Source organism: Homalodisca vitripennis, chromosome 1, assembly GCF_021130785.1.
Source record: "Homalodisca vitripennis isolate AUS2020 chromosome 1, UT_GWSS_2.1, whole genome shotgun sequence".
Lineage (NCBI taxonomy): Eukaryota > Metazoa > Arthropoda > Insecta > Hemiptera > Cicadellidae > Homalodisca > Homalodisca vitripennis.
Genome location: NC_060207.1, coordinates 153,401,828 through 153,428,520, shown reverse-complemented (window position 1 = coordinate 153,428,520; position 26,693 = coordinate 153,401,828). Strand labels below are relative to the sequence as shown.

Below are 26,693 nucleotides of genomic sequence, written 5' to 3'. Positions count from 1 at the left end.
TATTGAACCTCCCTCCACCCCCTCACAGTGGCCACTATATGTTGCTGATAGCCAGGGGAGGGAGTGGGGGGGTTATATCCTCATCTCCGTTGATAGAGACATCCACATTGCGCACATACCGGTCGGTAACAACAGATTGCTGCTTTACCACCAATAACATTACATCTTCGTGACTTCATACGGTCAATATCAGGAACTTCCATCAACGTTAGAATGTCCCGGTCATTCTTCCGGGTGAGGTTTACTGCGGTGGGAAATGTGATGGAAGTGATAATAGACAATTCCGAGCTTCTCCACAATAATAAATAACTATTGGGAAATTGTTGAGCCTTGCCTTATCTATGCCTTACTCGCTGATAAATGCCTGGTTGCAAGTAAAGCCTCTCTTCCATGTTTGTTAAAACAGTCGGTGTCTGTATCTGTTTCCACACGGTAATGGCCGAATGGTTTGCACTATATTTTTTTACATTTTAAACCACTTACACTCTTAAAAAATACATTATTCGTTTTTGGCGACTGCAGTCACAGGGACAGCCAGTGTTTAGGTTAAAATATGTTATATGAAGTGAATGGGTACTATAATAAAATGGATGTTAAAACCTATTTGTTCATAATCTTTGAAGTAACATCTCTACTGTTATGAGTATCACCCATAAATAAAATGCCTGAGGTATAAGTCAAATTTTGTGTTTAATGCTGCTTGAGCAATAGTTTGACAGAAAGATTTGGATATATAATAATGTAATAAGTTTAATAAGGGTGGCGCCAGTGATGACTTAATAATTAAATACAGTGACAGTATTCTATAATATGGGATACAAAAAGCAAAAACGAATGAGATCTGGTATGCATGTTACTAATTTTGAATAGTTTTTAGCTAAGGTATTGAAATGTTACAAATAATAAGTATTATGAGCTATTGTAGGGGAAAATTAAAATTACTTTAATTATAAATCCGACTATTGTAAAATAGCCATTGGGAGTAGATAGTAAATTATTAAATAGAACTACACGTGTATTTAAATCTGTAGCATTCAAACAATTTCTCTATACTGTCTAAACTGTTTCTATTTTGTGAAATAAAATTTGAATAATAAAATGAGAATAATACATGTCTAATAAAGATGTACCGGTACTCACGATAGCAGCTCGTTCTATGCTGACACTCTGAGGAAGTGTGCTGGAGACGGGAAAATTGTAGAGTAGCTCGTGCTCAGCGGGACGATGCCGATTTGGTTGCGGACCGGAAAGTCAACAGCGAGAATCAGTTCCCTGTACGACGAACTTGTGTAAAGTGTAAAGTGGGACGACCCAAGTCTCTCAAGCTGATGTTTTTACGTCGCTAACAACACCGGCTGGAATAAGCGGACCGTGGGTAACAACAGGAACACAAATAATAGGTGTAAGAGTGCAGGTATCCACAATACTGATCCTTAGTCCAACACATAATACCCCACATCTGGGAATGACAGACGGACTAAATGCCCAGGTATTTGTGCAGTTATTTTATGTTTCTCTCTGCCGAGAAAAAAAATTAACTCCCCTTTGAGGCAGGAAAATTCCATAGCACGTGATTATACACCACAAGAAGACATGTTGTTTACATCGACAATGAAATAAATGGTGACATAACCACCCTCAACGTTATCTTTAACTTTGCCACTTTCGCAGCCAGCAAAACATTCAAGTAGGGATTTAACTTACCACCTGATTGTCAATGATATTCAGACCGTCGCCTATTTTAGAGTTTATATTGCCTTACGACGGGAATGGCGAGTTTTCAATCAATTAGTTTTCATTTGGAATTTTGTTTATTTTTAATAAAACCAGAACTTTAACGCTTAAATACTGCTATGAAACCTAACTCAATAAACAAAATTATCAATTATTATTAATAGATAACTAATTTATCATGCGGTAAGATATCTCCAGAAAAACTTCATATGTAAACTTTAAATTTTGCATTACATTCCATTTCTACAAAAGCAAGAAGTGATTCTATGATGCTGCATGTCCAACCTTGTAATTTGGCTTAGCTTATGAGAAGCTTGTCGCTCAGTAGTTTGACATAATTTCTTTTGCCCCCTGGGAAAGTTAAAACGTTCTTTTCTGTATGATTGTCTGCATCTATCTTTCCACAGAACATCTCGAGAGTAAAATAATCTATACACCACATTCATCTATATTTGAAATTGTACATGCAACTTCAACGAAGTTTATTACAAGACGCCTGGTATGGCGTACTACTGTACCTTATGCACTATAAGGCAGTTTTAAGTATCTAAACCCATCATTGTATATACGTATTTGGTACCAATCTAAAGATCTTTCACTCTCGATGTGCATCTGTGGTTTTTAAATACATCTTATCTTCCCCAGGCTTCCAAAGGTCTAATGTTAATCTTATGAGAATACTTTTGTTTGTAGCCTACCTATCTTATCAAAATCAACTGGAATTCTTCTTCAAAGTCCTACAGTATGATTAGTTTAGCCTTAAAGTTTTGCCCTGTTGATGAAATATTTTAGAAAATTCACATCGCCAATTTTTCTTTTCATTTCATTTCACTGACCAAACCCAACCTCTAGTTAGATATTGATATGAGTCTTAGTGATGATTATGCGCAATTAATTTTCACAATGTTTTTAACATCCTCTTAAGTCTGGTTGCGTCCATCTTTCTGTCATCCTGACAATGCGAGAATTATAGAATAGGAATCTAGGAATAGGAGAAGATACAAGTCCAACGTTCCGTTTGACCAAGTATGCTCGGTAATATCACAAGTCTCCGCCCTCCCACTCCTCTCTTTCATAGTTTTGTATCAAAACCCACTCGCCGAACCGTGTATCCTCGTGCCGACCAGTTCAGTTATTCTGTAAGTGGGTGGATGGGGTACAGTGGGGTGCGAGCAGCTGGTCCTACATCTGTCTGTCTGTCTGTCTTTCTGTTCCGCTACAGCTGTGATTTAATATGCTGTGATAACCCTTGATACATAATCAGCTGTTGGTTATCACAATATAAGTGCCATTGCAAAACAAAATGCAACTAAATTTTCACAAAAAAACTATTTTTATTTATTGCTTAGACTATAATAGAATATGAGGTTTTAATGTTTGTGCTCGAAAGAAAATGTTTCGTGTCATAAACTACCATACATTTTGTAGTATTCTAAATTACTACTTCCAGAAACAAAATGTGCAAATGATGAACTTGCTCCATTAATCATTATGTGTTAAAAATGTGGGATATGAATTAATATCATATTTGATAACCGTGCTGTAGAAATCATATTGTTATCTTTAACTGTTCCCGCTGGTCTGACATCAACATAGGTCCTGAAACTTGCTTTAAATGCTTACAATCAGTCGTAAAGCTATACAAAATTTCCCCCATTTTCTGCAATATGGGAAGTATCAGGACTGTGGTTATGAAATTTAAAAAATGAGGTATCATGGTTTAACACATTGACTGCGGTGGACGCAGCGTACTTCTTTCTATTCCAGGTGTCCTAAAGTCGGCACATGGCTAGTGTCGCAGTGAACATGATATATAAAATATACTTTAATATGAATTCCTTCTGTTTTTCGTTTTTCAGTCGTGAAGCTATAAAAAATGTCCCCCATTTTCTGCATTTTGGGGGGTATCTTAAAGGACAGTGGTTATGAAATTAAAAAAATGAGGTATCATGGTTTAACAAATTGACTGCGGTGGACGCAGCGTACTTCTTTCTATTCCAGCTGTCCTAAAGTCGGCACATGGCTAGTGTCGCAGTGAACATGATATATAAAATATACTTTAATATGAATTCCTTCTGTTTTTCGTTTTTCAGTCGTGAAGCTATAAAAAATGTCCCCCATTTTCTGCATTTTGGGGGGTATCTTAAAGGACAGTGGTTATGAAATTAAAAAAATGAGGTATCATGGTTTAACAAATTGACTGCGGTGGACGCAGCGTACTTCTTTCTATTCCAGCTGTCCTAAAGTCGGCACATGGCTAGTGTCGCAGTGAACATGATATATAAAATATACTTTAATATGAATTCCTTCTGTTTTTCGTTTTTCAGTCGTGAAGCTATAAAAAATGTCCCCCATTTTCTGCATTTTGGGGGGTATCTTAAAGGACAGTGGTTATGAAATTAAAAAAATGAGGTATCATGGTTTAACAAATTGACTGCTGTGGACGCAGCGTACTTCTTTCTATTCCAGCTGTCCTAAAGTCGGCACATGGCTAGTGTCACAATGAACATGATATATAAAATATACTTTTATCCATCAGTATACACTTTAATAATATGAATTCCTTTTGTTTTTCGATTTATCAATAAAAACAAATCCAATTTGAGTTTTTTATTTGCATTACAAGCAATACAGTACTAATTTATAATGTACGTTTTTATAATAATGTACAAGTGAATGTTTTTCGTAAAGTTTATAAGAATATTTAATACTGGCCTGCTTTTTAAGTCCTACTTTTAGGAATTTGCGTCTAGTCACCCTTAAATCAGGAGTCTCCTATAGTAGGCTACAATTAGAGAACCAAAGATGAACCTATAAGTAGCCAACATTATTAAGTGGACTGATGATTTCAATATTCTGTAGCGACAGCCTTCTTTACGACAGCCAACATAGCCTATAACTCGTGTGTAACTCAGCTGTCCCCGTGTACTATTACATCAAATCATTGCACTTATCTGTGGTCTGTGGGACTAGGGAGTGAGATATAATAACTATTATAAATAATAATACACCAACCACACGGTCCATAAACAAAATACGTAAGATTTACTGGCATGTTATGTCATTTCCATTTCACCATTGCCAATGACGTTATATTTGGAGAGCCGATGGCTACAAGGTCATTCATTCGTCATCCAGCGCAGATTCACATCCTGTCTATTACTGCAGCACTCTTTATCTGTGTTGTAAATCTTGTAGTGTATTGAAACTTTCTCTAATGATGTTTGATAAGATCCTTGAAGAGTCCAGTGTCCTATGACGCCGGACTGAGTAAGGCTGCAAAGGGGTAGTACTTTAAAAATGTGACGGATGCAAGTAAAGTAGCATACAGAGGGAGAGGATAGGGGTGATAGGAATGGCGCCAATATATAAAACATAAAAATACAAAGAACGAGTTTCGTGCACCTATACACAAAAACTGAATGGTAGGAACGAGTCGTGGACATTTCAAAGTTGCCAATGTCAGTGGACAGACTGTCTCAGACAGACAGGACAGTGCAGGTGTGCGGGACGAAGGAAGGAAGGAAGGATGGAAGCCCTGCGGCTACACCTGCGGGCGGCACGCGACAGGATATCTTCATTCATTCAGAGTCCCCTCGACTTGTGAGACGCCTTTCAAATACCCCGTGCACTTGTTGCGTCGCCTTCCCTGCTTCCTTTCTTCTGGGGCTCATTCACTCTTCCCTCCCTACCTGCTAGACCTTCTCACGACCCTACACCACGACCCTTGCAGATTTCTCCACCCTTCCTTCCTACGCTCTGCTGTGTCAGGTTGGCTTCTTCAATGTATTCGTTTTGAAGTTCTTTGGTGGCTACAAATTAGTAAATCGTAAAGAAAGAAATTTAAAATGCCCCCCCCCCTTTAAATCATTACAATGCATTTTTTTAGATTTTAAATAATTACCATTATAATCACTTCTTAACTGTGCGGTTTCTACTTTGTTGAATCCAATATTTTGTAATGTCAGGTGTTTACTTAAATTATTTTAAATAAACAGTTATGCAAAGTTTTCATGGTCTATATACCTTTATTTGTAACACAAAATAATTATAAATATTTTAACTGTTGCAGTATTTCGTAAAGCAAAATAGGTATACATTATTTCATAAAACTATTTTTGTAAACATTTCCTCTATAGAATTAACTGATGTGTTAACTTATTTATATCAAAACTAATGTGCCGTTTTATCGGTGTATATAAACTAGACATACTTCATATCTTATCTCCGCAAACATATCATCAATCGCAAAACTAGAAACATAAAACTAGATAACGTAATACTATGAGTACCACAATAAACAAGACATTGTATTTCTATGGTTAGCAAAAATAAATAAGATAAAAATAAAGTTTACAGTTTTTAAAAGTATCTATTGAGTAAATGCCTCAATTTAATTTAAGTAACATCAATTTATGTGTAAATGTTTGTTTATAAATAAATATTTTAATAAGCATTAGGTCTGCATAACGTGACATTTGATACAAAAATTTACCGTAAAAATGGTATGATAGTTGTTAAATCTGTAATCTACAGAAGTTTTATAGCTATAGTAGGGAACACATTTATTCCAAATAATACAAAACCCCTGCAAGGGAAGGGAGGGTGAGTAGGGACAGCTGTGCACGCGCCGATAGCTGTCGACCGGAATGCAAATATCCGTCCCCACCGCGCGTGGCGCACCGCACGCATTCCATTGTTACCGGCACGGGACTCATTGTTGTACGGACCAATGGCAAGAGAGTCCCGCCTCCCGGCCGTATATAGCCCCAGTGCGCCGGCGCGGGGGGAGGTAGTGTGTACAGCGGGACGAGATGAGTTAGTCGAGCGCTAGCTGGCGGCCCGAGAGGAGCCAGGATGCCGCGGGGATTTTTGATCAAACGGCTCGGCGTCCCCGGCCACGACGAGGCCCTCAGCGCCTTCCATCCTCTACCGTTCAACCCATTGCACTCTCTGGTGGAACGACTGCGCTTCGATCCGCGCTTGTGCTTCTACCCCGAGCCTTATACCACACCGTTGGATCTCTCCTTGAAATCGAACACTCCAATAACACCTCCGGCCACTCCATCCCCGTCGTCACCTCCTTCCAGGAAGAGGAACTTTGAGGATGAATCGACGACTCCTGGGAAATCTTCGAAGAAGAGTTGGAAGTCCCCAGTGAAGAAGGCCGTCCGCAAGTTGAGTTTCGACGAGGACACCACCTCCCCCGTGTCTGGAACCATCATCAGACAACTGGACGAGGGAGAGGCGCCTCTGGTGGTGCGCAAGGGTGACATCGATCCGGCTTATAACGTGGTCGAGGTCACAGAGGAGGCGAAGGCAGAGTTGGCCAGGATCGAGAACCGTATCGGCGACTACATCTGCCGGCTCTGCAAGGAGATGTACGAGGACGCCTTCAGTCTCGCACAGCACAGGTGTTCCCGCATAGTCCACGTAGAGTACCGCTGTCCAGAGTGTGACAAGGTGTTCAACTGTCCGGCCAATCTGGCGTCACACCAGAGGTGGCACCGCCCCCGCGGCTCGACCCAGAAGCCGCCGACCTCCGCCTCCGACGACGATGGCGCCGGTCCGGCCCCCCATATACCCTGCCCCGTCTGCGGCAAGATGTTCCGACGCCAGGCCTATCTCAGGAAGCACCTGCTCAGCCATCCCCTGCCCCTGGTGAGTCCATAGCCGTCTTCTAGATATCTCCAATATATCTAATCTTGTAAATATATTCCTTCGATCTCACAAAGTTCTAGTCATTTATAAATTTGTCTGGTCAGTTATCTAGTCATGTAAATATACAAACTATATCTAGTCCATATCCTAGTCATGTATATTATAGTATGTATAGATAGTTTAGATCTAACTATATAACAAATGGCATATTGTACAATTAAATTAGAAACCGAAACTCTAGTCTTGGTTTGAAATTTTAATTGCCTTAAAATGCTATTTGTATGTAATTTCTAGTCGGTGGAATCTAGTCATTTGTAAAAAAAGATCTTCTAGTCAGAGTATCTAGTCATATCGTATATTTATAAGGCAGTTTAGTAATTCTAGTCAAATATTACTTATCTAGTCATAATAAAATCTAATAGCTTTAATTAGTAATAATAATTAGTATTTTAATGTCAAAACGTAGGATATCATTGTAGAACTGATTATTTCATTATGATCTCATACTTTGTAAGTAGTACCTTCAAAAAAGTTTAACAGATCCGTAATACTTCAATTAATTCATTACCAAAAAAAATTGCTTAAAGACAGTTTATTTAATGTAGATTCCATTACATAGCTCATAACTCTAACCTAAACATAACTTTAAATAATTAGACTTCATCCTAATCCCTCAGTGCTGGCCCCAAATGACACTTTTAATAATGTAGTCATAAAAGTGTCTATAATAATTACTATACATGAACTATTTAAACTACAGCTTTTATTCACTCATATAAACTGTTTGAACTTTCAAGCACACATTGGACTCAACATGTAGCCTACGCGTGGATCACACTTGCTTGTCAAATATTAATTGATTAATCACTCATATTACAGGGTATTGCAATAGATAACACAGTCAGTTAGATTAAATTTGGGAACGCCCCTATTCTTACGGTTAGTCCAGAAGAGCATTTTATATTAAATTTTATAAAACTAATTGGTTTACACTTAGTTCAATGTCCAAAAAGATAGCCTACCGCATGAAAAAAATTAAATTCCAGTAATCGGTTTGCAAAAGTTGTTTAAAACCCACAACGAATGGAAAGTTTTTATTATAGTCTAAAATTTACAGATTATTTAAGTGCACATAATAGTAATAAAAATTAGGTACATAAATATAAAATTATATTTTTCAACGTCCAAACGTATTATTGCACGAATTGGTTAAACCATTAGATAAAATACAGGGAAATACTTATAATGTCTGCTTTACAACGTCAAAAGATAAGAGACTTGAACGCCGAGATGTAAGGAGTCGTTCCTCAGGCTGTGACCCATCAGTATTACTGACAAGGTTCTTTCTGTAGACTACATCTAATCTATAAGTTTTGTGTGTGTGTGTGTGTGTGTGTGTGTGTGTGTGTGTGTGTGTGTGTGTGTGTGTGTGTGTGTGTGTGTGTGTGTGTGTGTGTGTGTGTGTGTGTCTAGTATGTATGAATGTTTATTGTGTGTATGTGTATTATATAAGTGTATACGAATAACAATATGTCTATGTATTGCTAAGATCATAATTTGTATGGGATTACTGCCAGTATTTAGTTTTAACATTTTCTGGGCATTACTAGTAATATTATTCATATTTCCTGTATCGTGATCGTTTTGACTGTCAAAATTTGAGATTTGTGAGAGTTTGATATGCTACCAGTAGTAAGTTATCTCACATTTTCCAATGTGACTTTTTTTTGCAAGGTTTTTCGACACGAAAGATCCCATAATCAGGCAACCTCAAAAAAAGTAATTGAAGTAAAAGTAGTAAGACCTCTTGAAAATTAAAATTAACATTGGAAAATATGTGATAATTTACTAGTGGTATAAAACCAAATCTTTTCAATGCGCCTAGAATCTTCATTTTTCATTTGTGAGAATGGTCAATAATTACTTTAATTAATAATTTTAAATTCCCTTCAACCAACAAAGTAATGAAAAAAAATAATATGAAGAGAAAATTGGTAAAAACTCTTTACATTTAAAAAATTGTGCTCAACCATAAACTATATAACATTTATTACACACATATTATGGTGGTCAATATAAATGACATAAATTGCATTAATAGTTTCTTTACGTAAAAACTAACTTAAATCGTTATACTGTCGCGATAAGGGAAATAATATCCAGCAAATAGTAAGTAATTAAATCATATACAATAATTGTAATTGTACAATTATTAAATTTGATTTAAATATCATTAATTTAATACATTATGGTACCTTCAACAGTTGTGTGACCGAATTATTTCAACAATTTAAGTATTATTCCAAATGCCCAATAGACCTAATATATCTCAACAATTTTGTTTCCAATTTATTTTGTATCAAAAACATTTTGCAACACCAATATAAAAAGAAAATACCATTATACATTTTTTTGTTATGTCGCACGACTCATGGTTTGTACTTAACATTTTATTACCTTATTAGGCTGATCCCATATTTTTATGTTTAAATTCTTTATAATTCCAAAGTATACGCCTTTACTTATTAAGTAAAAATTATTTTATTTACTGTCTGGGTATTGTTAGTAGTCAAAAATAAATATGTAATTATAGCTAGATGTAATAACCAATGTGATGTAGTGTAAGTGTAATAATATATAATAGTTTTAGAGCGCATGCGCAAGGAATCGAGTGTTTCTAGTCATTTCTTAGCCACCCCCGGACATTCTGTGCCGTACGCAATCCCTGGCAGTGCTCCTGTTTGCTTCACAATTTCTGTATCAATCAAAAATTTCGATAACTTTTTATATTGACAAAATGACTTATGTACCTATTTTTTCAACAAGCGAATTAACTTTTTCTGAATTAATCATTCTTTTATACTTAAATCTTCTGATATAATTAGTTTTGTGTATTATAATTTTAATACCCTTTCCGCTTAGCTCAAGATAATAATTACTAACATTTGTCATAGTATGTTTCGCTTAAAAACGTAAAACTTGACAGTAATCACTACTCGCTTTTAATTTCGCATAAACACAATCTTTTGCATACACATAAAACCAGCTCAATACGGCGTACACAAACTAAAGCTCACCCAAAGTGGCGACAAAACTATTAGATTCGGTTATTTAAATTCGCATAAACACAATCTTTTGCATACACATAAAACCAGCTCAATACGGCGTACACAAACTAAAGCTCACCCAAAGTGGCGACAAAACTATTAGATTCGGTTATTTAAATTCGCATAAACACAATCTTTTGCATACACATAAAACCAGCTCAATACGGCGTACACAAACTAAAGCTCACCCATAGTGGCGACAAAACTATTAGATTCGGTTATTTAAATTCGCATAAACACAATCTTTTGCATACACATAAAACCAGCTCAATACGGCGTACACAAACTAAAGCTCACCCATAGTGGCGACAAAACTATTAGATTCGGTTATTTAAATTCGCATAAACACAATCTTTTGCATACACATAAAACCAGCTCAATACGGCGTACACAAACTAAAGCTCACCCATAGTGGCGACAAAACTATTAGATTCGGTTATTTAAATTCGCATAAACACAATCTTTTGCATACACATAAAACCAGCTCAATACGGCGTACACAAACTAAAGCTCACCCATAGTGGCGACAAAACTATTAGATTCGGTTATTTAAATTCGCATAAACACAATCTTTTGCATACACATAAAACCAGCTCAATACGGCGTACACAAACTAAAGCTCACCCATAGTGGCGACAAAACTATTAGATTCGGTTATTTAAATTCGCATAAACACAATCTTTTGCATACACATAAAACCAGCTCAATACGGCGTACACAAACTAAAGCTCACCCATAGTGGCGACAAAACTATTAGATTCGGTTATTTAAATTCGCATAAACACAATCTTTTGCATACACATAAAACCAGCTCAATACGGCGTACACAAACTAAAGCTCACCCATAGTGGCGACAAAACTATTAGATTCGGTTATTTAAATTCGCATAAACACAATCTTTTGCATACACATAAAACCAGCTCAATACGGCGTACACAAACTAAAGCTCACCCATAGTGGCGACAAAACTATTAGATTCGGTTATTTAATTTCGCATAAACACAATCTTTTGCATACACATAAAACCAGCTCAATACGGCGTACACAAACTAAAGCTCACCCATAGTGGCGACAAAACTATTAGATTCGGTTATTTAAATTAGTACATTATAAAGGCAACTTTCAATTGAAAAATACTCAATTGATAAAATGTATAAAACTATTATTTTTTAACGCTGTCACTGTTTGAAGTATTAATAACTGTTTAAAATGGATCGAAAGTGTGAAGCACTCACGCACTAGTCACAGTTCAGGGTATTGCAGGCCAAAAATGATCTCGTCCGGGCTTCTAGTCATAACCTAGTCTTTGTAGTTTAAGGTAATATTCTAGTCTATAAATAAAACTATTAAATATTGTCTATATAACAGAGAAATAAATGTACCTATAATTATTTATTTATGAACTATTTAATAATAATAATATGGATGGTATAGTATTGATCATTTAGATTTTGATTTTAAATGTACAAAAGTATAATTATTGTCCATTAAATTATGATGTTTATAATGTATATAAATATATTTATCTATTTTAATGTCTCATGTATGTCTCATTGCTTTTGTAAATACAGAAAGAGTAGGCCTATACGTAATGACTGGTATTTGTATCGGTGTAGTACATAGGAATAGTATTTATTGATAGAGTATTATGATAACCAAGGAATGTTAACCTTGGAATAATTTTGCCGATTCCGTCGTGTCTTGTTGTACAGTATTTTTAATTCATGTATATCTATTAATAGTTTTTATTATGTAATTCACTTGTATTATGTTCTTAGCATGTATATAGCTGATACAAAATAATGTTTGTTAACTGTTTTATAATCGCAATTAATACTAAGTTAAAGTGTAGTAATTTATTACAGAGTTTTATCGACAGTATGTATTTCGAACAATAATTGCTCCTTTGCCTGTTTTGGACCTTTAAATGTTACATTGTTCACTGAGTGTTGTGTTAACAAATGCACCAATAATTAATCATTTTAGTTAGTTATTAGTTATTCCCGAGGTATTTTCATTTAGTTATACTGTAGTAAAAAACTCACTAGGTTGTTGAAAAGTGAAGAACAATGTCACGAGTTGTCAACGTTTGTGTAGCACAGTTTAGACCTTAGACAGAATATGCTGGTTTATGTATTTATTTGCCTCAATTGTATTGTATTGTCTTGTGTACAGTGTAAAATAAATTTTATTTTGAATAATCCGTCGTTATTTTTAAATTTGCCCATTGTCTAACTGGTTTCTCTCTTACTACCTCAAAAAACAAAAATATATATAATCAGAAGTTCTGATTAAAAACTAAAATCTATATACTTGGATTTCACAGTATTTTATTATTGAAAAAATTGTCTACTCAAAAATGTCTTTATCATTTCATGTTATATTATTTAACCTGCTACGTAAATTGATGACTATCACTTACTTCAAAAATCAAGATTAAATGTGATAGTTAAAACAACTCAGTTGTTTGTGGTGAAATATATGTAGAATACTTGGACTGAACAGGGTGTTATTACTGTAAAAATGGTATATTCAGTAATATCGTAAATACACATAAATTAGTTTATTCATAAAACTGTTCCTGCAGATACTCCATAACACATGATGAATTGAACTGAGCAAGTGATTAGTAACTAAATAAATTATTTTATTTTATAATTTTCAGTATAAGACACAGGAACTTACATTTAAATTGAATTTTAATCGAAATTCAATATGCAATATTTTAAAACTTGCTGTGTTTGGCTGTTTACAATTTTGATCATAATGATTACTTTTCGTTATTTGCATACATATTGTATAGTATTTTAGTACTTGCAATGCGCCTAATTCCATTTGATATCTGTAATGAAAAAATTGCAATCAGTACCACCTCGTGTGCCAAGATCGATCCTGATGTTTCAAATCATCATACAAATTATATTTATTTCAAAAAACAAATCATAGGAATATGATAAATATAGAATAATGTTGCCCCCAAGGGAACAAGAGAAAAAGAGATTGTCTACTTGATTTCAAAAGATCTGTAAGTTAAAGTTACATGAAAAATATGGTTTAAAAAGCACAGATGTCAGAAATATTCAATCATATTTACATACACATTACAATTTCACTAGTTGCTGCGTGGGAGAAATCCTGTGCACAAGTTATATAAAAAACTATGCACATGGCTACGCACAACTAAAAGAGCACAAGAATGAAGAACGAAAGCATTGTAAAAATGTATTTAATGAATATTGTATAAGTTACAATAAGACTGAGACTGAGAATAGCTTTCATCTGAACATTGGTTGACTAGCACAATAAAATGGTTTCCTTCTTTTCATGGAAACATAGCAATATTATTACGGCTGTTTGTAATTGATTACTTATACGAACACAATAAAGTGTTTAAGAAGGAAAGTGTATTTTATTGATCCTGACGTATTTTTGTAATGGACAATACACGGTATAGGTATAAATTGCTAGTCGCAGTTTAGGCTGTTCAACTGTGCTCAGCTCCTACCTCCAACTGCCAGGCGGCGGTGATCTGTTTGTGCTTGTCAATTAAAACGTGCAGATCTTTTTCTATTCCAGAGGGTTTTTTTTTCTAAATTAAAAATGCGAGACGTACAAGGGTTTGTACAATTAGCAGTTTTGATAATCACTGATAAGAACCTGCAGGCCAACTAGTGAGCACCGTCTGATGTCCGTGTGCAACCGCAGTTATCACAGAACACCTTGTAGACCAAAACAAATTTATGTAGGCTATAGTCTAATTGTCTCACAGAGAATAACAAACCATTATGATTGTTTTTATTTATTACACAGAGGATCGACTACGATTTTATAACGCCTTCCCAAGCAATCATTCTTTACTACAAGATTGTATTGTAAGTATAAAAATTATACTATGTTGATTTCATTTCAGGACATATAAAATACGATATAAAAAATTTTTATTTTAAAATGCGAAGTAGGCCAAGTGCCATTTCTTACTCATAACTTGCATTTCAAAAAAATTCCAATAATAAACATACTAAGTTAGTATTAATGTTACGTATTGTACGTTGATTACATTTCAGTTTCAAATTTGGACTTATCTACTCCCTATCATCTAACATTACAGATCAGCACTTAGCACGTATTGTGAACACACATTCTAGTGCCGTATGGGGACTTATTAGAGAAAACCCTAATGAGGAGGTTGGGATATACGGCATGTAGTTACAGTTTCCTTAGAATGTCTGATTTGCCATACTTAAAAATAGAACAAAACTAAGACTTCAAAATAAATAAATAAATAAATATATGTATATATATATATATATATATATATATATATATATATATATATATATATATATATATTTATATATATATTCTACACATAACGTGATTAGACTAATACAAATTTCATGTTATTTTGTCTTAGAAAACGAAAACGCCACCATAACTGCTGTTGTGTCAACTATTTTTATATTCATTATTTTCAACCAGACAAACAACATCGTAGATTCAAAGTGAATTTCAAGGAAGCTAGATAAAACTTATTTTATATTATATTAGGTACTCTAATATAATTTTATGCTATCAATGCACTCTAGATTTAATACCCACATTCTCACTTGTTTAGACAAATGTCCAAAACAGAGTAGGCTATTGTTTTTCATTGTCGTGAATAATTATGACCCTATGGTTTGGAAAGATTTTTACAAACAGAAAATTGTAACATTTCTGAAAATTGTAGATAACTTAACTGTTTCGCTACATAGGGTGACGTGCTGACTATTTGTTTTGCTACTTCTCATATGAAGTGTAAAATATAAAGAAAAGGACCATGTCGGCGAAGTAGGCTAAGTTTCTCGATATAGTCAATCTAATTGGATTGGATAAAAAGATTATCGATATTCGGTTTTTTACAATTTATTTTCCTATACACGCCACTTTTACTAGTACCCTTATTTTACACGATAAAATATATTTTTAAACAGTTTTTACCATATATAATAATCAAATTAATTGTTAAATCATTCGATGTTCGGTTTTTTACAATTTATTTTCCTATACACGCCACTTTTACTAGTACCCTTATTTTAACACGATAAAATATATTTTTAAACAGTTTTTACCATATATAATAATAAAATTAATTGTTAAATCATTCGATGTTCGGTTTTTTACAATTTATTTTCCTATCCTATTTTACACGCAGTTTTACCACTTTTACTAGTACCCTTATTTTACTAGTACCCTTATTTTACACGATAAAATATATTTTTAAACAGTTTTTACCATATATAATAATCAAAATTAATTGTTAAATCATTCGATGTTCGGTTTTTTACAATTTATTTTCCTATACACGCCACTTTTACTAGTACCCTTATTTTACACGATAAAATATATTTTTTAAACAGTTTTTTACCATATATAATAATAAAATTAATTGTTAAATCATTCGATGTTCGGTTTTTTACAATTTATTTTCCTATACACGCCACTTTTACTAGTACCCTTATTTTACACGATAAAATATATTTTTAAACAGTTTTTACCATATATAATAATCAAATTAATTGTTAAATCATTCGATGTTCGGTTTTTTACAATTTATTTTCCTATACACGCCACTTTTACTAGTACCCTTATTTTACACGATAAAATATATTTTTAAACAGTTTTTACCATATATAATAATCAAATTAATTGTTAAATCATTCGATGTTCGGTTTTTTACAATTTATTTTCCTATACACGCCACTTTTACTAGTACCCTTATTTTACACGATAAAATATATTTTTAAACAGTTTTTACCATATATAATAATCAAATTAATTGTTAAATCATTCAATGTTCGGTTTTTTACAATTTATTTTCCTATACACGCCACTTTTACTAGTACCCTTATTTTACACGATAAAATATATTTTTAAACAGTTTTTACCATATATAATAATCAAATTAATTGTTAAATCATTCGATGTTCGGTTTTTTACAATTTATTTTCCTATACACGCTACTTTCACTAGTACCCTTATTTTACACGATAAAATATATTTTTAAACAGTTTTTACCATATATAATAATCAAATTAATTGTTAAATCATTAGATGTTCGGTCTACCAAAAGGTAGGCAAGTCGTAAATAGAGGAATAACGTAACAAACAAGATATCTCTTTTTACGACAATAGCTAGACTACTACTCGTAACTCGTAAAACCATATTCTCCTGAACTCTGGCGGCATTTCAGACAACTACTATCGAATTCTCATAACAAAAGAACGTTTTCTGGTTACCCCGACACCTGTTTTACTGTGGGCTTGTAAGCCAATAAATCTTACTCATAATTCCAACCCTGCTTATAAAAATTTGATTTTTTATCTTGGATAAACTACTCATTACTAATAATAACAATTATTGTTATTACAATTACAAATATTATTGATTAATATGTAAACAACATTTCTGACGCACCATACATTAAAGGGCTGCAAAACTAGCTGAACAATCCACCTGATATGTTGAAGCTACCTTGCTTTTATTTGTCATTAATGCCAGTAGTAGGCTACGCACATAATTTGTCTGTGGTTGGGTTAACAAAATGTAAGAGTAACTTATGTCTTCTTTTGACAGAATTATTTCATTGCATTGAAAGGCAAATACACCAATAAATACAAATTCAGAACACTACTAACAAGAATGTCGATGTCGGCTCTTGTTAGTATTCCACTGTAGACTGTGCTGGGGTGGTGTGTGATTCTCGAACGGACAAACCATTTAGTTACCAATAATACCGCACCAAGTATTGAGGGTCCAGTACGTTTGGTTGTCTCCCTCATGCGTCCAGTTGGTATTCTCAAAAGCCCAATACCTCATGTTGTGACGGTTCACTTCTTTATTAGTCCGGTAGATTGCTTCGTCGCAAATAAAACTTTGCAAACAAACGTTCGTTTTCTTACATTTTTCAGTGACCCACAAACAAAAGTTCATTCTTAGAAAGTATTAATCTCCATGCAGTTCTTGATATAGTGAAAACGTGTATGGGTGCATTTCATTGCCCTTAAGGATCCTAAATACTGATCGTTGGCTAATTGCTTCATAGGTAGCAACTCTTCTAGATGAGTCACATGGATTGAGTTGAGCCGCAGGCAAAACGTCTGGTGCCTTATCATCCCTAACAGGCCTAATGAGCCGTTTCCATTTGTTGTGATCCAGATGTAAATTTTCGGTTTCACAGACCTGACTAGCAAGCTAGCTTTGGAAAGCCTTTCGCGAATTATGTTCACGGTCCGGGTAAAGTTGAGTATACAGAGCAGCAGCAGCAGCAGCATGTGTAGTTATATAAACATTCACCTAACACCGTCATGGAAGTGTACCGAAAAGTGACAACTGTGACATATTTTCAGAAAGAGTAGGCCTACTTCTTTGTTAACTTTTGATAAAAATTTGTACTTACTACAATTTTAAGGAGGTAAAATGAAACGAAACTGTGAAACTGTACAACTTTCACATTTTGGACCACATTTTTCAGTAAAATATTTTGCATTAAAATACAAAATTGTTCACACATGCACTCTTTTAGACTGATATACATTTTTATGTTAAAAAGAACAGTCCAGCGAAATTTCATTTGGCTTCTTGACGACTTCTTTAAGGGGAGTTTTCGGTGTTAAATTTTATGTTTTGGAACATTTTGTAAGATAGATTAGTACTTACCTAATCGCTGAATTCTAAAACGACGTTAAACATTTTTTTATTCCTATAAATATAAAATTAAATAAATATAATAAACAATGTTTATACAGAACATTTGATTACATTAGTGCTCTTTTAATTAATATTTGACAACTTTAGAGGCTAAAGGGGGATTTTGTAGCTACTTTAAAGACCAGTGGGGCGTAGCCAGGGGGATTTTCAAAATAAGAACAGGCTTATATTTATCCCAGGAACCCTAAGAATGCCCATGTCATATTACAGCGCAATCGGTTGAATAGATTATACTGAAACAAAAAATCAACAAACAAATACAATTATTAGGATTAGGATTTGTAGATACAGTTTTGACTAATTGTAACAAAAATAAAATCATCTGTTGCGACAGTTCTAATATGTAAGGATTGACAAAAATCAAGTTAATTTAACAAACACAAAATAATTCAAGTAACGTTTAATAAATAATTATAACTATTTCATAATGGCCAGTAATACAAATATTTCGAAATTGAATTATGCACGATTTTAAACTTTTGGTAGGCTGAGGTGTCCTGCGAACCACAGAACCACAAAAAAATGATAAAAAAATACACATGGTACCCTTATACGTACTTTATTATAAAGTGGTCTAACACTCAAGCTTTAAATTCAACCAGAAATAACTTAGCGCCTTCAAATAGTGATTGGCTATTTAATATACGTGTCTCGTAATTGCAGTTTATAATGTGCAGGCGCACAATACCTTTGTCAGGGGACGGCTCGATTACTCCACTGATCGTTGGCCCAACGATCCATTTTACAAACATGTAGAGGTTCGATTACTCCACTGGTTCGTTGGCCCAACGACCCTATTTGTTTCATTTCTGTAAATTGTAAATAAAGGTTCGTTGGCCCAACGAACCTTATATTTTTTTATTTACTGGTATAGGTTCGTTGGGCCAACGATCAGTGGTGTAATTGTACCATGAATTAATATTAAGCAATAATATTTAAAGGGGGTCGTTGGGCCAACGAACCTAAGTGAAATGAATCGTACGTTGTTCAAAAGAGGGCCGATTACACCACCAGGCGTTGGCCCAACGACCCACGCCGCTACATTAGCTCATTTCAGCGGCCAGAGGGTCGATTAGTCCACTACTTCATTCTCCTTCTCCTTATAAGTCCCCTTGCAAGGCAATATTTTACTTTTTTAGCACTCCAGTTAATATGTAGTTTTAGTGTTGTTCTCGAGATACTAATGTATGTAGAAAATATGTCATAACTGATAAAGTAACCACATATATATTAAATACTAAAAATCAAATATATACATATTAGTAGGAGTATGTACTATTATATTAGTATTAGTATCCACAAATGCTATTATGAGATGACATTTTGTTTTTATCATTGCCTGTTTAATATTTATATAACAAGGTTGATAAAAAGTATAAGTGGTTTCATATTTAACCAAATATTATATTATTAAATTTCGTTGATATTTATATTTTGCATGGTTAATAAGAAGTCGGTAAAATGTATTGAAATCCCGTAAACGTTGTTAGACGCATATGTTTTACAAGTTTAGGAATAATTATAATAGTAATATCATATAACATATTAACGCTACTTCAAACCCGATTATTTTTCATAATAAAATGTATCGAGAATTATTTTGCATTTAAAAAACCTATTATGGTAAGATTTCTCAGGGTCCATAATCCTTAATATCATGTGAAAATGAATAATTGTTAAACAGTTATAACTACAGTTAGAAGCGTTATTTACATATTTTATGGTGTTTGACATTTGACACAGGTTATTAACATATTATTACACAAGAATGAAATTTTAAACGAACGTTATGTGTAGTTCGATAGATGAACCACTTTCACTTAAAGATATTTTGTAATAATTTTAATTTGAAATCTTAAATCTTTGGAATCAAACAATTATAAAATACAAATAGCATAACAAGACACACAATGGAAAAATATAACACAAGATTTATACATAAAGAAGAAAATATAGTATTTGTCGACTACTACATTGCCTGTGACATAAAATAATTAAGGTTGACTGAGGTTTTGAGTAGGACGTTATGGTGTTAGCTGAATTATTCAATTAATTCAATTTAAATAATTTCAATAAGATGGGTATTCTTTTGAAATAATCTATAATGAATAACTTTTATAAACTATATCTGGACTCCTCCTTCATACAAACACTTATTCATTGATATAGAACATAATTATGCAATAAATCTACACTATTTAACAATGTGTTATTGTTTGACCACAATAAATCGATACTGGAAGTATATGAGATAAAATCTAAATAAAAATATATTTTAAATGATCAAGAATTAGTGCAGATTGTTTATACCAGTTTATTCATAAAAATATTTCTATGAAATATAAATATTTTATATTTTGCTTACAATACTTTGATAAATTTTCTTTCACGCATACAAAACAATCTGGTAATACAGTTTTATTTGTTAAGCCTGACCGTTATTTGGAAGCAACGAAGTATATAATTTTATTTTAAACATAGGTCTGTGGTAAAAGAGAATTGGATACAAGTAAAATATAAACATCAACTGTGATGTGTGTAAACTGTTGATGGTTTTTTGAAATGTCAAGCAAAGAGAACAACATAATAACAGGGTATAAGCAATTTAAAAAAATATTACAGATTTTAAAAGAAAACTTAATTTTAAATTTAAGAATTATATCAGATTATTGGTTTTAATATCATACACATTGTATATTTCTGACTACTACATTTTAAACTCGATTTAATATTAAATCTGCTCAAATCAACAGTTAGACCAGTGTTGTATTTTAAATTAATGAAATTGCTGATTTAGTTTTTATATACAAAATTAAGTAATATATAGTTCTTTTAAAAGCGTTAATTCATAAACTGGCATCAACTGGTGAAAAGATTGCAATGCATATATAAAATTGTAATACTAATCTTAGAAATGAAATGATAGACGTTAATTTTTATGGAGAGGCTGGTCTCTTTCGAATCCTTATTCTGCTCTTCCTTATGTGCCATTGGCCTTTACGAGGATCTTAACAAAGATTATAAGGGGAAGAGTCGATACAGTACAAAACCCACAGACTGGTTTAAAATCTTACTTCAGTGTATCTTGCCATTTGAAAATAGGTGTCGGTTTTGTTTTGAATTTTGTTGGAAACTAAGGAATTCAGGGGCTGACGAAGCCAAACGTATTTTTTTGTAATTACGACATCTATCAACGGCAATCACTGATGTCAATTGTTATTCAAGACAATTATATGATTCAACATATAGCAATGGAATGTTTTCAAACTATTGAAGTGGTTGTGAAGTTCCAGACTTTGTCCTTGAGATTGGACGAATGAAGGGAAAGAATTTTCAAAGCAGCCATAGTTTAGGTTATTGATCTAAAATTATTATTTTTCCCTCGTTCCCGGAAGCCAGCTTATCCGTGTGGCCTTACACTTACTTCCTGGTCTCTGTGCTGTTGTCTTGTCTTCTAAATCAATCTGCTCTTCTTCGTTTGATTGACAGAACATGTCGTCATCACAATTTATTGGTGACTAGGGAAATACGAGTACTTTAGTTTCCTCCATAAACAGTTCCGTGAACTCGTGCACAAACGTGATGGAAATGTTAAAAAACATCGAGATTTTTGTATTAATTTTGTGCCTTAAAAAATAGTTATGGGTTTTAATTTGTAATCAAGTCTATTTACAAATTTTGCTTATAAAAATATTTTTTTTCTTTTTCATAGTGGTTTCTCATACGATAAATATATAAACATGTTTCCTAACGCTCAGGCAAATCCCATGGCATGCATCATCGAACCAATGTCCCTTATGCAGAAATGAGGATTCAAGCACAATTTCAAGTCAATAGGTAAGTTAATCCTCACAAACATTTATGCACCCACTCCATTGCCATGCAGAGGAAGTTGTCCGAAAAAAATTTATGATCTTGAACTACGCCCCTTATCTCCAAGGGAAAGGGGATTAAATAATTATCGTCATTTATACCAAGGAATCTCCATGTCAAGATTTTTTTTAATCCATGGGTCCCTAAATCCTCTAGGATTGTAGTAAAGAAATGTGGAGTTGGCCCTAGAACTTCGTATCTGTAGTTCAACATTTGGACCATGTCAGTGTTGGTTAAAATCTAAGGATCAGAACATCGTCCAGCAGTATTGTTCGAATATGGATTTAGTTAGAGGGATTTACTATACTTTAAATAAGAAATAGCTTTATGATTATATATGTATATGTGACAATAGTTCCACATAGTTCGGTGCCTCGTAACGAGGGTTGTTGTTATTATAAAGACAGTTTACTTTGTAATATTTTGAACAGTCTATCAGTTATACTCAATAAATACACATCTCGTTAACCTATATACAAGTTTTATTATTTAATAGGCATCAACCTAACCTTTTCCAGATCAGAAGGTTAAGTATTCAGATGAAGTCGAGGTCACCAATATAGGAAAAGGTTTGGTTGATTTCTATTAAATAACAAAAATTGTATATAAGTGCTAACGAGATGTGAATACAATTGATAGACTGTTCAAAATCTTACAATTTAGACAAAAAACTGTCTTAATAAAAGCAACCCTCGTTGCTAGTCACTGAACTATATGAAAATAAGGTAAATGGACTGTAGGTCCACGTCATAAAACTGCCGGAAGCATTTCTTACCTACTTCTTAAGGGGTGGACAGTGGGTCCGCGGTCCCGGCCTGGGACCCACTGTCCGACTCACGGGTTTCTTTTGACGAGGGGTTGACAAAGGATCGTCGTACTCACTGCAGCACTTGAATGGATGTTTCGAGATCTAAACTCTATATATGCTAAATAGTTTTCAGTACACTACATAAGACAGCTGCAAAAAGAATGAAACAATATACATAAAATAAAGTCAGGTTAGTTACGCCATTTCTAACTTAAGAATGTCTGTAACGATTATAGTGGTCTTTGCTTTATTGAATATGTTTTCGCTCCGACTAGGAGAACAACGATTAAAATATCGTAAGAATGCACAGAAAAATCAGGTAAAGAGAACAAGACAATTATATAATAGTATAAGAGCCTGTTAACTTTAGTCAATTGTCCTGTGTAAACATTGTTTTATAGTAGCACAACCATAAATTACCTTACATTTAGTCGCGAAAGCATAGAGTAAGCTTGATAATAACAACACTTCTTATTTAAACATTTTTTGCGACCACTGTTAAGCACAAGTAAGACAAATATTTAGATAAGAAAACTAAAAGTTTTATTACAAATCTACTTTTAACTGTACACTTTAGTAAATATTGAGTATGCATGATGAGTACTGTATGCAGATATCAAAGGAATTTACTATATAATTGTTATATAGTTATAAAACGCATAGTTTATTTGACTTTTGACAGAAGTAGGCTTCTCAGAAGTTTGTATGTAACTTGTTCGGGAAAACAAAGCAATATTAACTAGGGCTTTTTTTTATTAACTAAACACCAAATTTTAAAACTTTTAACGCTTAACGGTTTATTTTAAAGGGGAATAAAACTAAAAGGGTTTAAGAATAAATTTAAGAATTTGGAGCGTTCGAAGTTCTTATAACTGCTAGTAATTAAACATGTTATCTCCTGTCGTTCCGGGATCACTATTTGAAATAACGTTAATTTTTTTCGCAGCGGGATATAGAGATGAATAGCAATTGGAAGTTTGAATGAAACTAGACACATTTTTTAGCCGTTCATAGAATTCCTGTTTGAGTGATATTTACAACGTATCGCTAGCGGCATCAGGTCACTATTACGTATAATAAGTTAGTATGTATGTGTAGGAAGATGTTTTGTTTACTGTTTGGATTATATGCCAAGAGCCACTATTTAAGGTAATAAAATATGTTGTCTTCGTATCTATTTAACTTAATTTGGTACAACTTTAAAAATGATATATTAGATATGAACTAAATTGTTATTTTAACTATTAACAATGTTAATAAAACAATAAACCATCCATTTCAATCAACGTGTACTAGGAGTAACGTGTCTACTGGTATATACAGTATTATACAAACGATGGTCCAATATAAGGAATAACTAATACAAACTTACTGTAGATGTTTATGATTCATTACGACAATGCCAAATTAATCAGAGAGTAATATAATGCTATATGGAATTCGTTAAGATATAATCCCTATTAGTAATCCACTTCATATGTGGTAGCTTGAGTAAACTGTTGTTAATATTTACTGCTTTAGCAGTACGCTGTGCGAATGTAGTGGAAGCATCACTGACCAGAATAAAGAATAAGTGCAGGTAGAAAAACTAATGCACGGCCAGGTCAGTTTTGAAAAGAAGGACAGTTAGTCCACAGGTGTCGGCGTGAACTAACTGTCCTACCCTGCAGAAAAGTGACAACAGCCACCCTCGTCAAACTAGGCGTGGACGTACAGTCTTACAATCTGAAAATAGGCGACATGTATATTATTTTTTATATTACATATTTCCATTGTACTTTGCACCTGCAGCTCCGCTCTTCCCTCCACGTTTTACTACATTTCAAGAGCCCGACAACCCTAAATATAATCAAAAACACACCAAGAGTAGTGGTGTTCTTAATAGATGTTTCTCTACATCTATTTAGATGAAATTTTACATATAATTTGAAAAATACCATTTAGAGCAAAACTAGATGCTCAAAGATTAATTTTTATAGTAATTTGTTTAAACAATAAAAAAATCTAGATAAAGAATTTGATAAACATTGCAATTTATAGTCTGAAAAACAAAATAACTCATCGACCATATAAATGCATTCACTGTAGTTGTAATCCGAGGTTAAAAACCCCCAGGCGTTCCACTATAAAGTCTGTGGAGTGAAAGATTGACAAATCAAGTTTGAGACAAGTCAAGTGCCTATTTTCCATTCAATTTTTGCTCCATGTTAAAAATAGAGCTTCGGATGAGCAGGCAGCATCAACTAGCGGGTCCTCTTACGTACGGGATGCTCGCATAATCAAGCAACATTAGATATCGCTAATAAAAATTACACAGAGTCGATAAAAAAACCCTGAAAACTAGCCTAATGATTGATCGATCCTCCGACTTGAGTAAAGGTTTAGACAAGTAGTAGTAATGGGGTTATAGAAGCGATGCGACAATATGCTTTTCGAGGCCATATCACGCCCAACTCCGAACACAACACTAAAACTGTTGCCGTCTTCAATTTCACATAGAGGGTAACTACAAAGGTTTATTGTACTATATTCAATTTACCTAAGGTTTACGCTGACACTCTAAGTAATGTTTGATATGATAAAGGTTGAATTTTAAAGTGTCACAAGCCTGTTTTATGTATTTTTTGGCTCGGTTTCTGTAAAGTAATTTATACACATTCTTGTAATTTTTTTCTTTTAGGCACCCCTTACAGCTGACGTCCTCGGTGGCCGCCTAGTTTGCCTAATGGCCACGATTGATTCTCCTTCTGTACAGGTCCACTGCTTCACTGTCTAAGTCATACTGGACAGTGATATAGAGTAAATGTAAATAATGTACACAAATTTGAAGGTTTTAAAAATTTCATAGAAGACTTCTCGATAGTTGTTAAATAACCTTAAATACTAAAACACGAGCTATATGATTTTATAATATTTGATGTGTTGTGCAGTTTACACCTCGTCGAAACGATGGTTACCCAATTAAATTCTTACAATGTATCGGTTTTTATGTGGAGAACTATCTTAAACAACAGATCTTAAACCGCAACAATATTGTGGCGGAGGGTAGCTTTCCACGGTTAGGCCGAAACAGTTGGTTATGACACCGGCCGTGTAAACCGAAGACCTAATCCGTTTACCATCTTTTATTATGTAAATTAACTGTAAAAGTAAACCACAGGGCTCAATGAAAACTGAATAAAATCATGTAAATGACTGCGACTTCATGTTACGGTCGATAGTTATCACTATTCTCCTCAGCCATCACAGCGTACAAAGCTACAAATAAGACGCCCAAGAAAACGTTTACTTCACATTAAAACTATTAATAATTATAACAAGGTTTGTCACGGATACATCAATTCAAGTTTGCATATTTCAACTTGGAAATAAACTGATAAACCCATCAAAAGAATAATGCTGAACTTGAAATGAATGAAGCTCTAGTAGTACTGTACTTTCACAGTTGCATGTGAAATTTGAATTATTTTTGCGGCATCACTAATAAAATTGTATTTCTAATATATTACCACAAATTACACTATTCTACTTATAACTAAGAGTCTAACAGCTGAATTTCGTTTATAGATTACCTCATATAGAATACCCGGTATAAGATAATGTAATGCCTTCTCTCACATCCCATTAACAATCAACATTAGGCCTACTTCTTCAGAGGCTTCTATTTTAAAGTTGGCAACATATTCTCAATTAAGCTTTAATAATTGATAGTTACCTTTAATATGTACTGTAAATGTAGTTTATATCCATCTGAAGAAAT

The 26,693-nt window shown here is 33.6% G+C and overlaps 1 protein-coding gene across 1 annotated transcript; it reads left to right on the top strand.

Annotated features, from left to right (window-relative positions):
- The first annotated feature begins 6,537 nt into the window (after positions 1-6,537).
- Positions 6,538-8,839, top strand: LOC124374121 (insulinoma-associated protein 1-like). The gene has a single exon (XM_046832415.1). It carries the CDS (start codon positions 6,592-6,594, stop codon positions 7,405-7,407), a length of 816 nt encoding a protein of 271 aa, XP_046688371.1. The 5' UTR covers positions 6,538-6,591; the 3' UTR covers positions 7,408-8,839.
- The last annotated feature ends 17,854 nt before the right edge of the window (positions 8,840-26,693 follow it).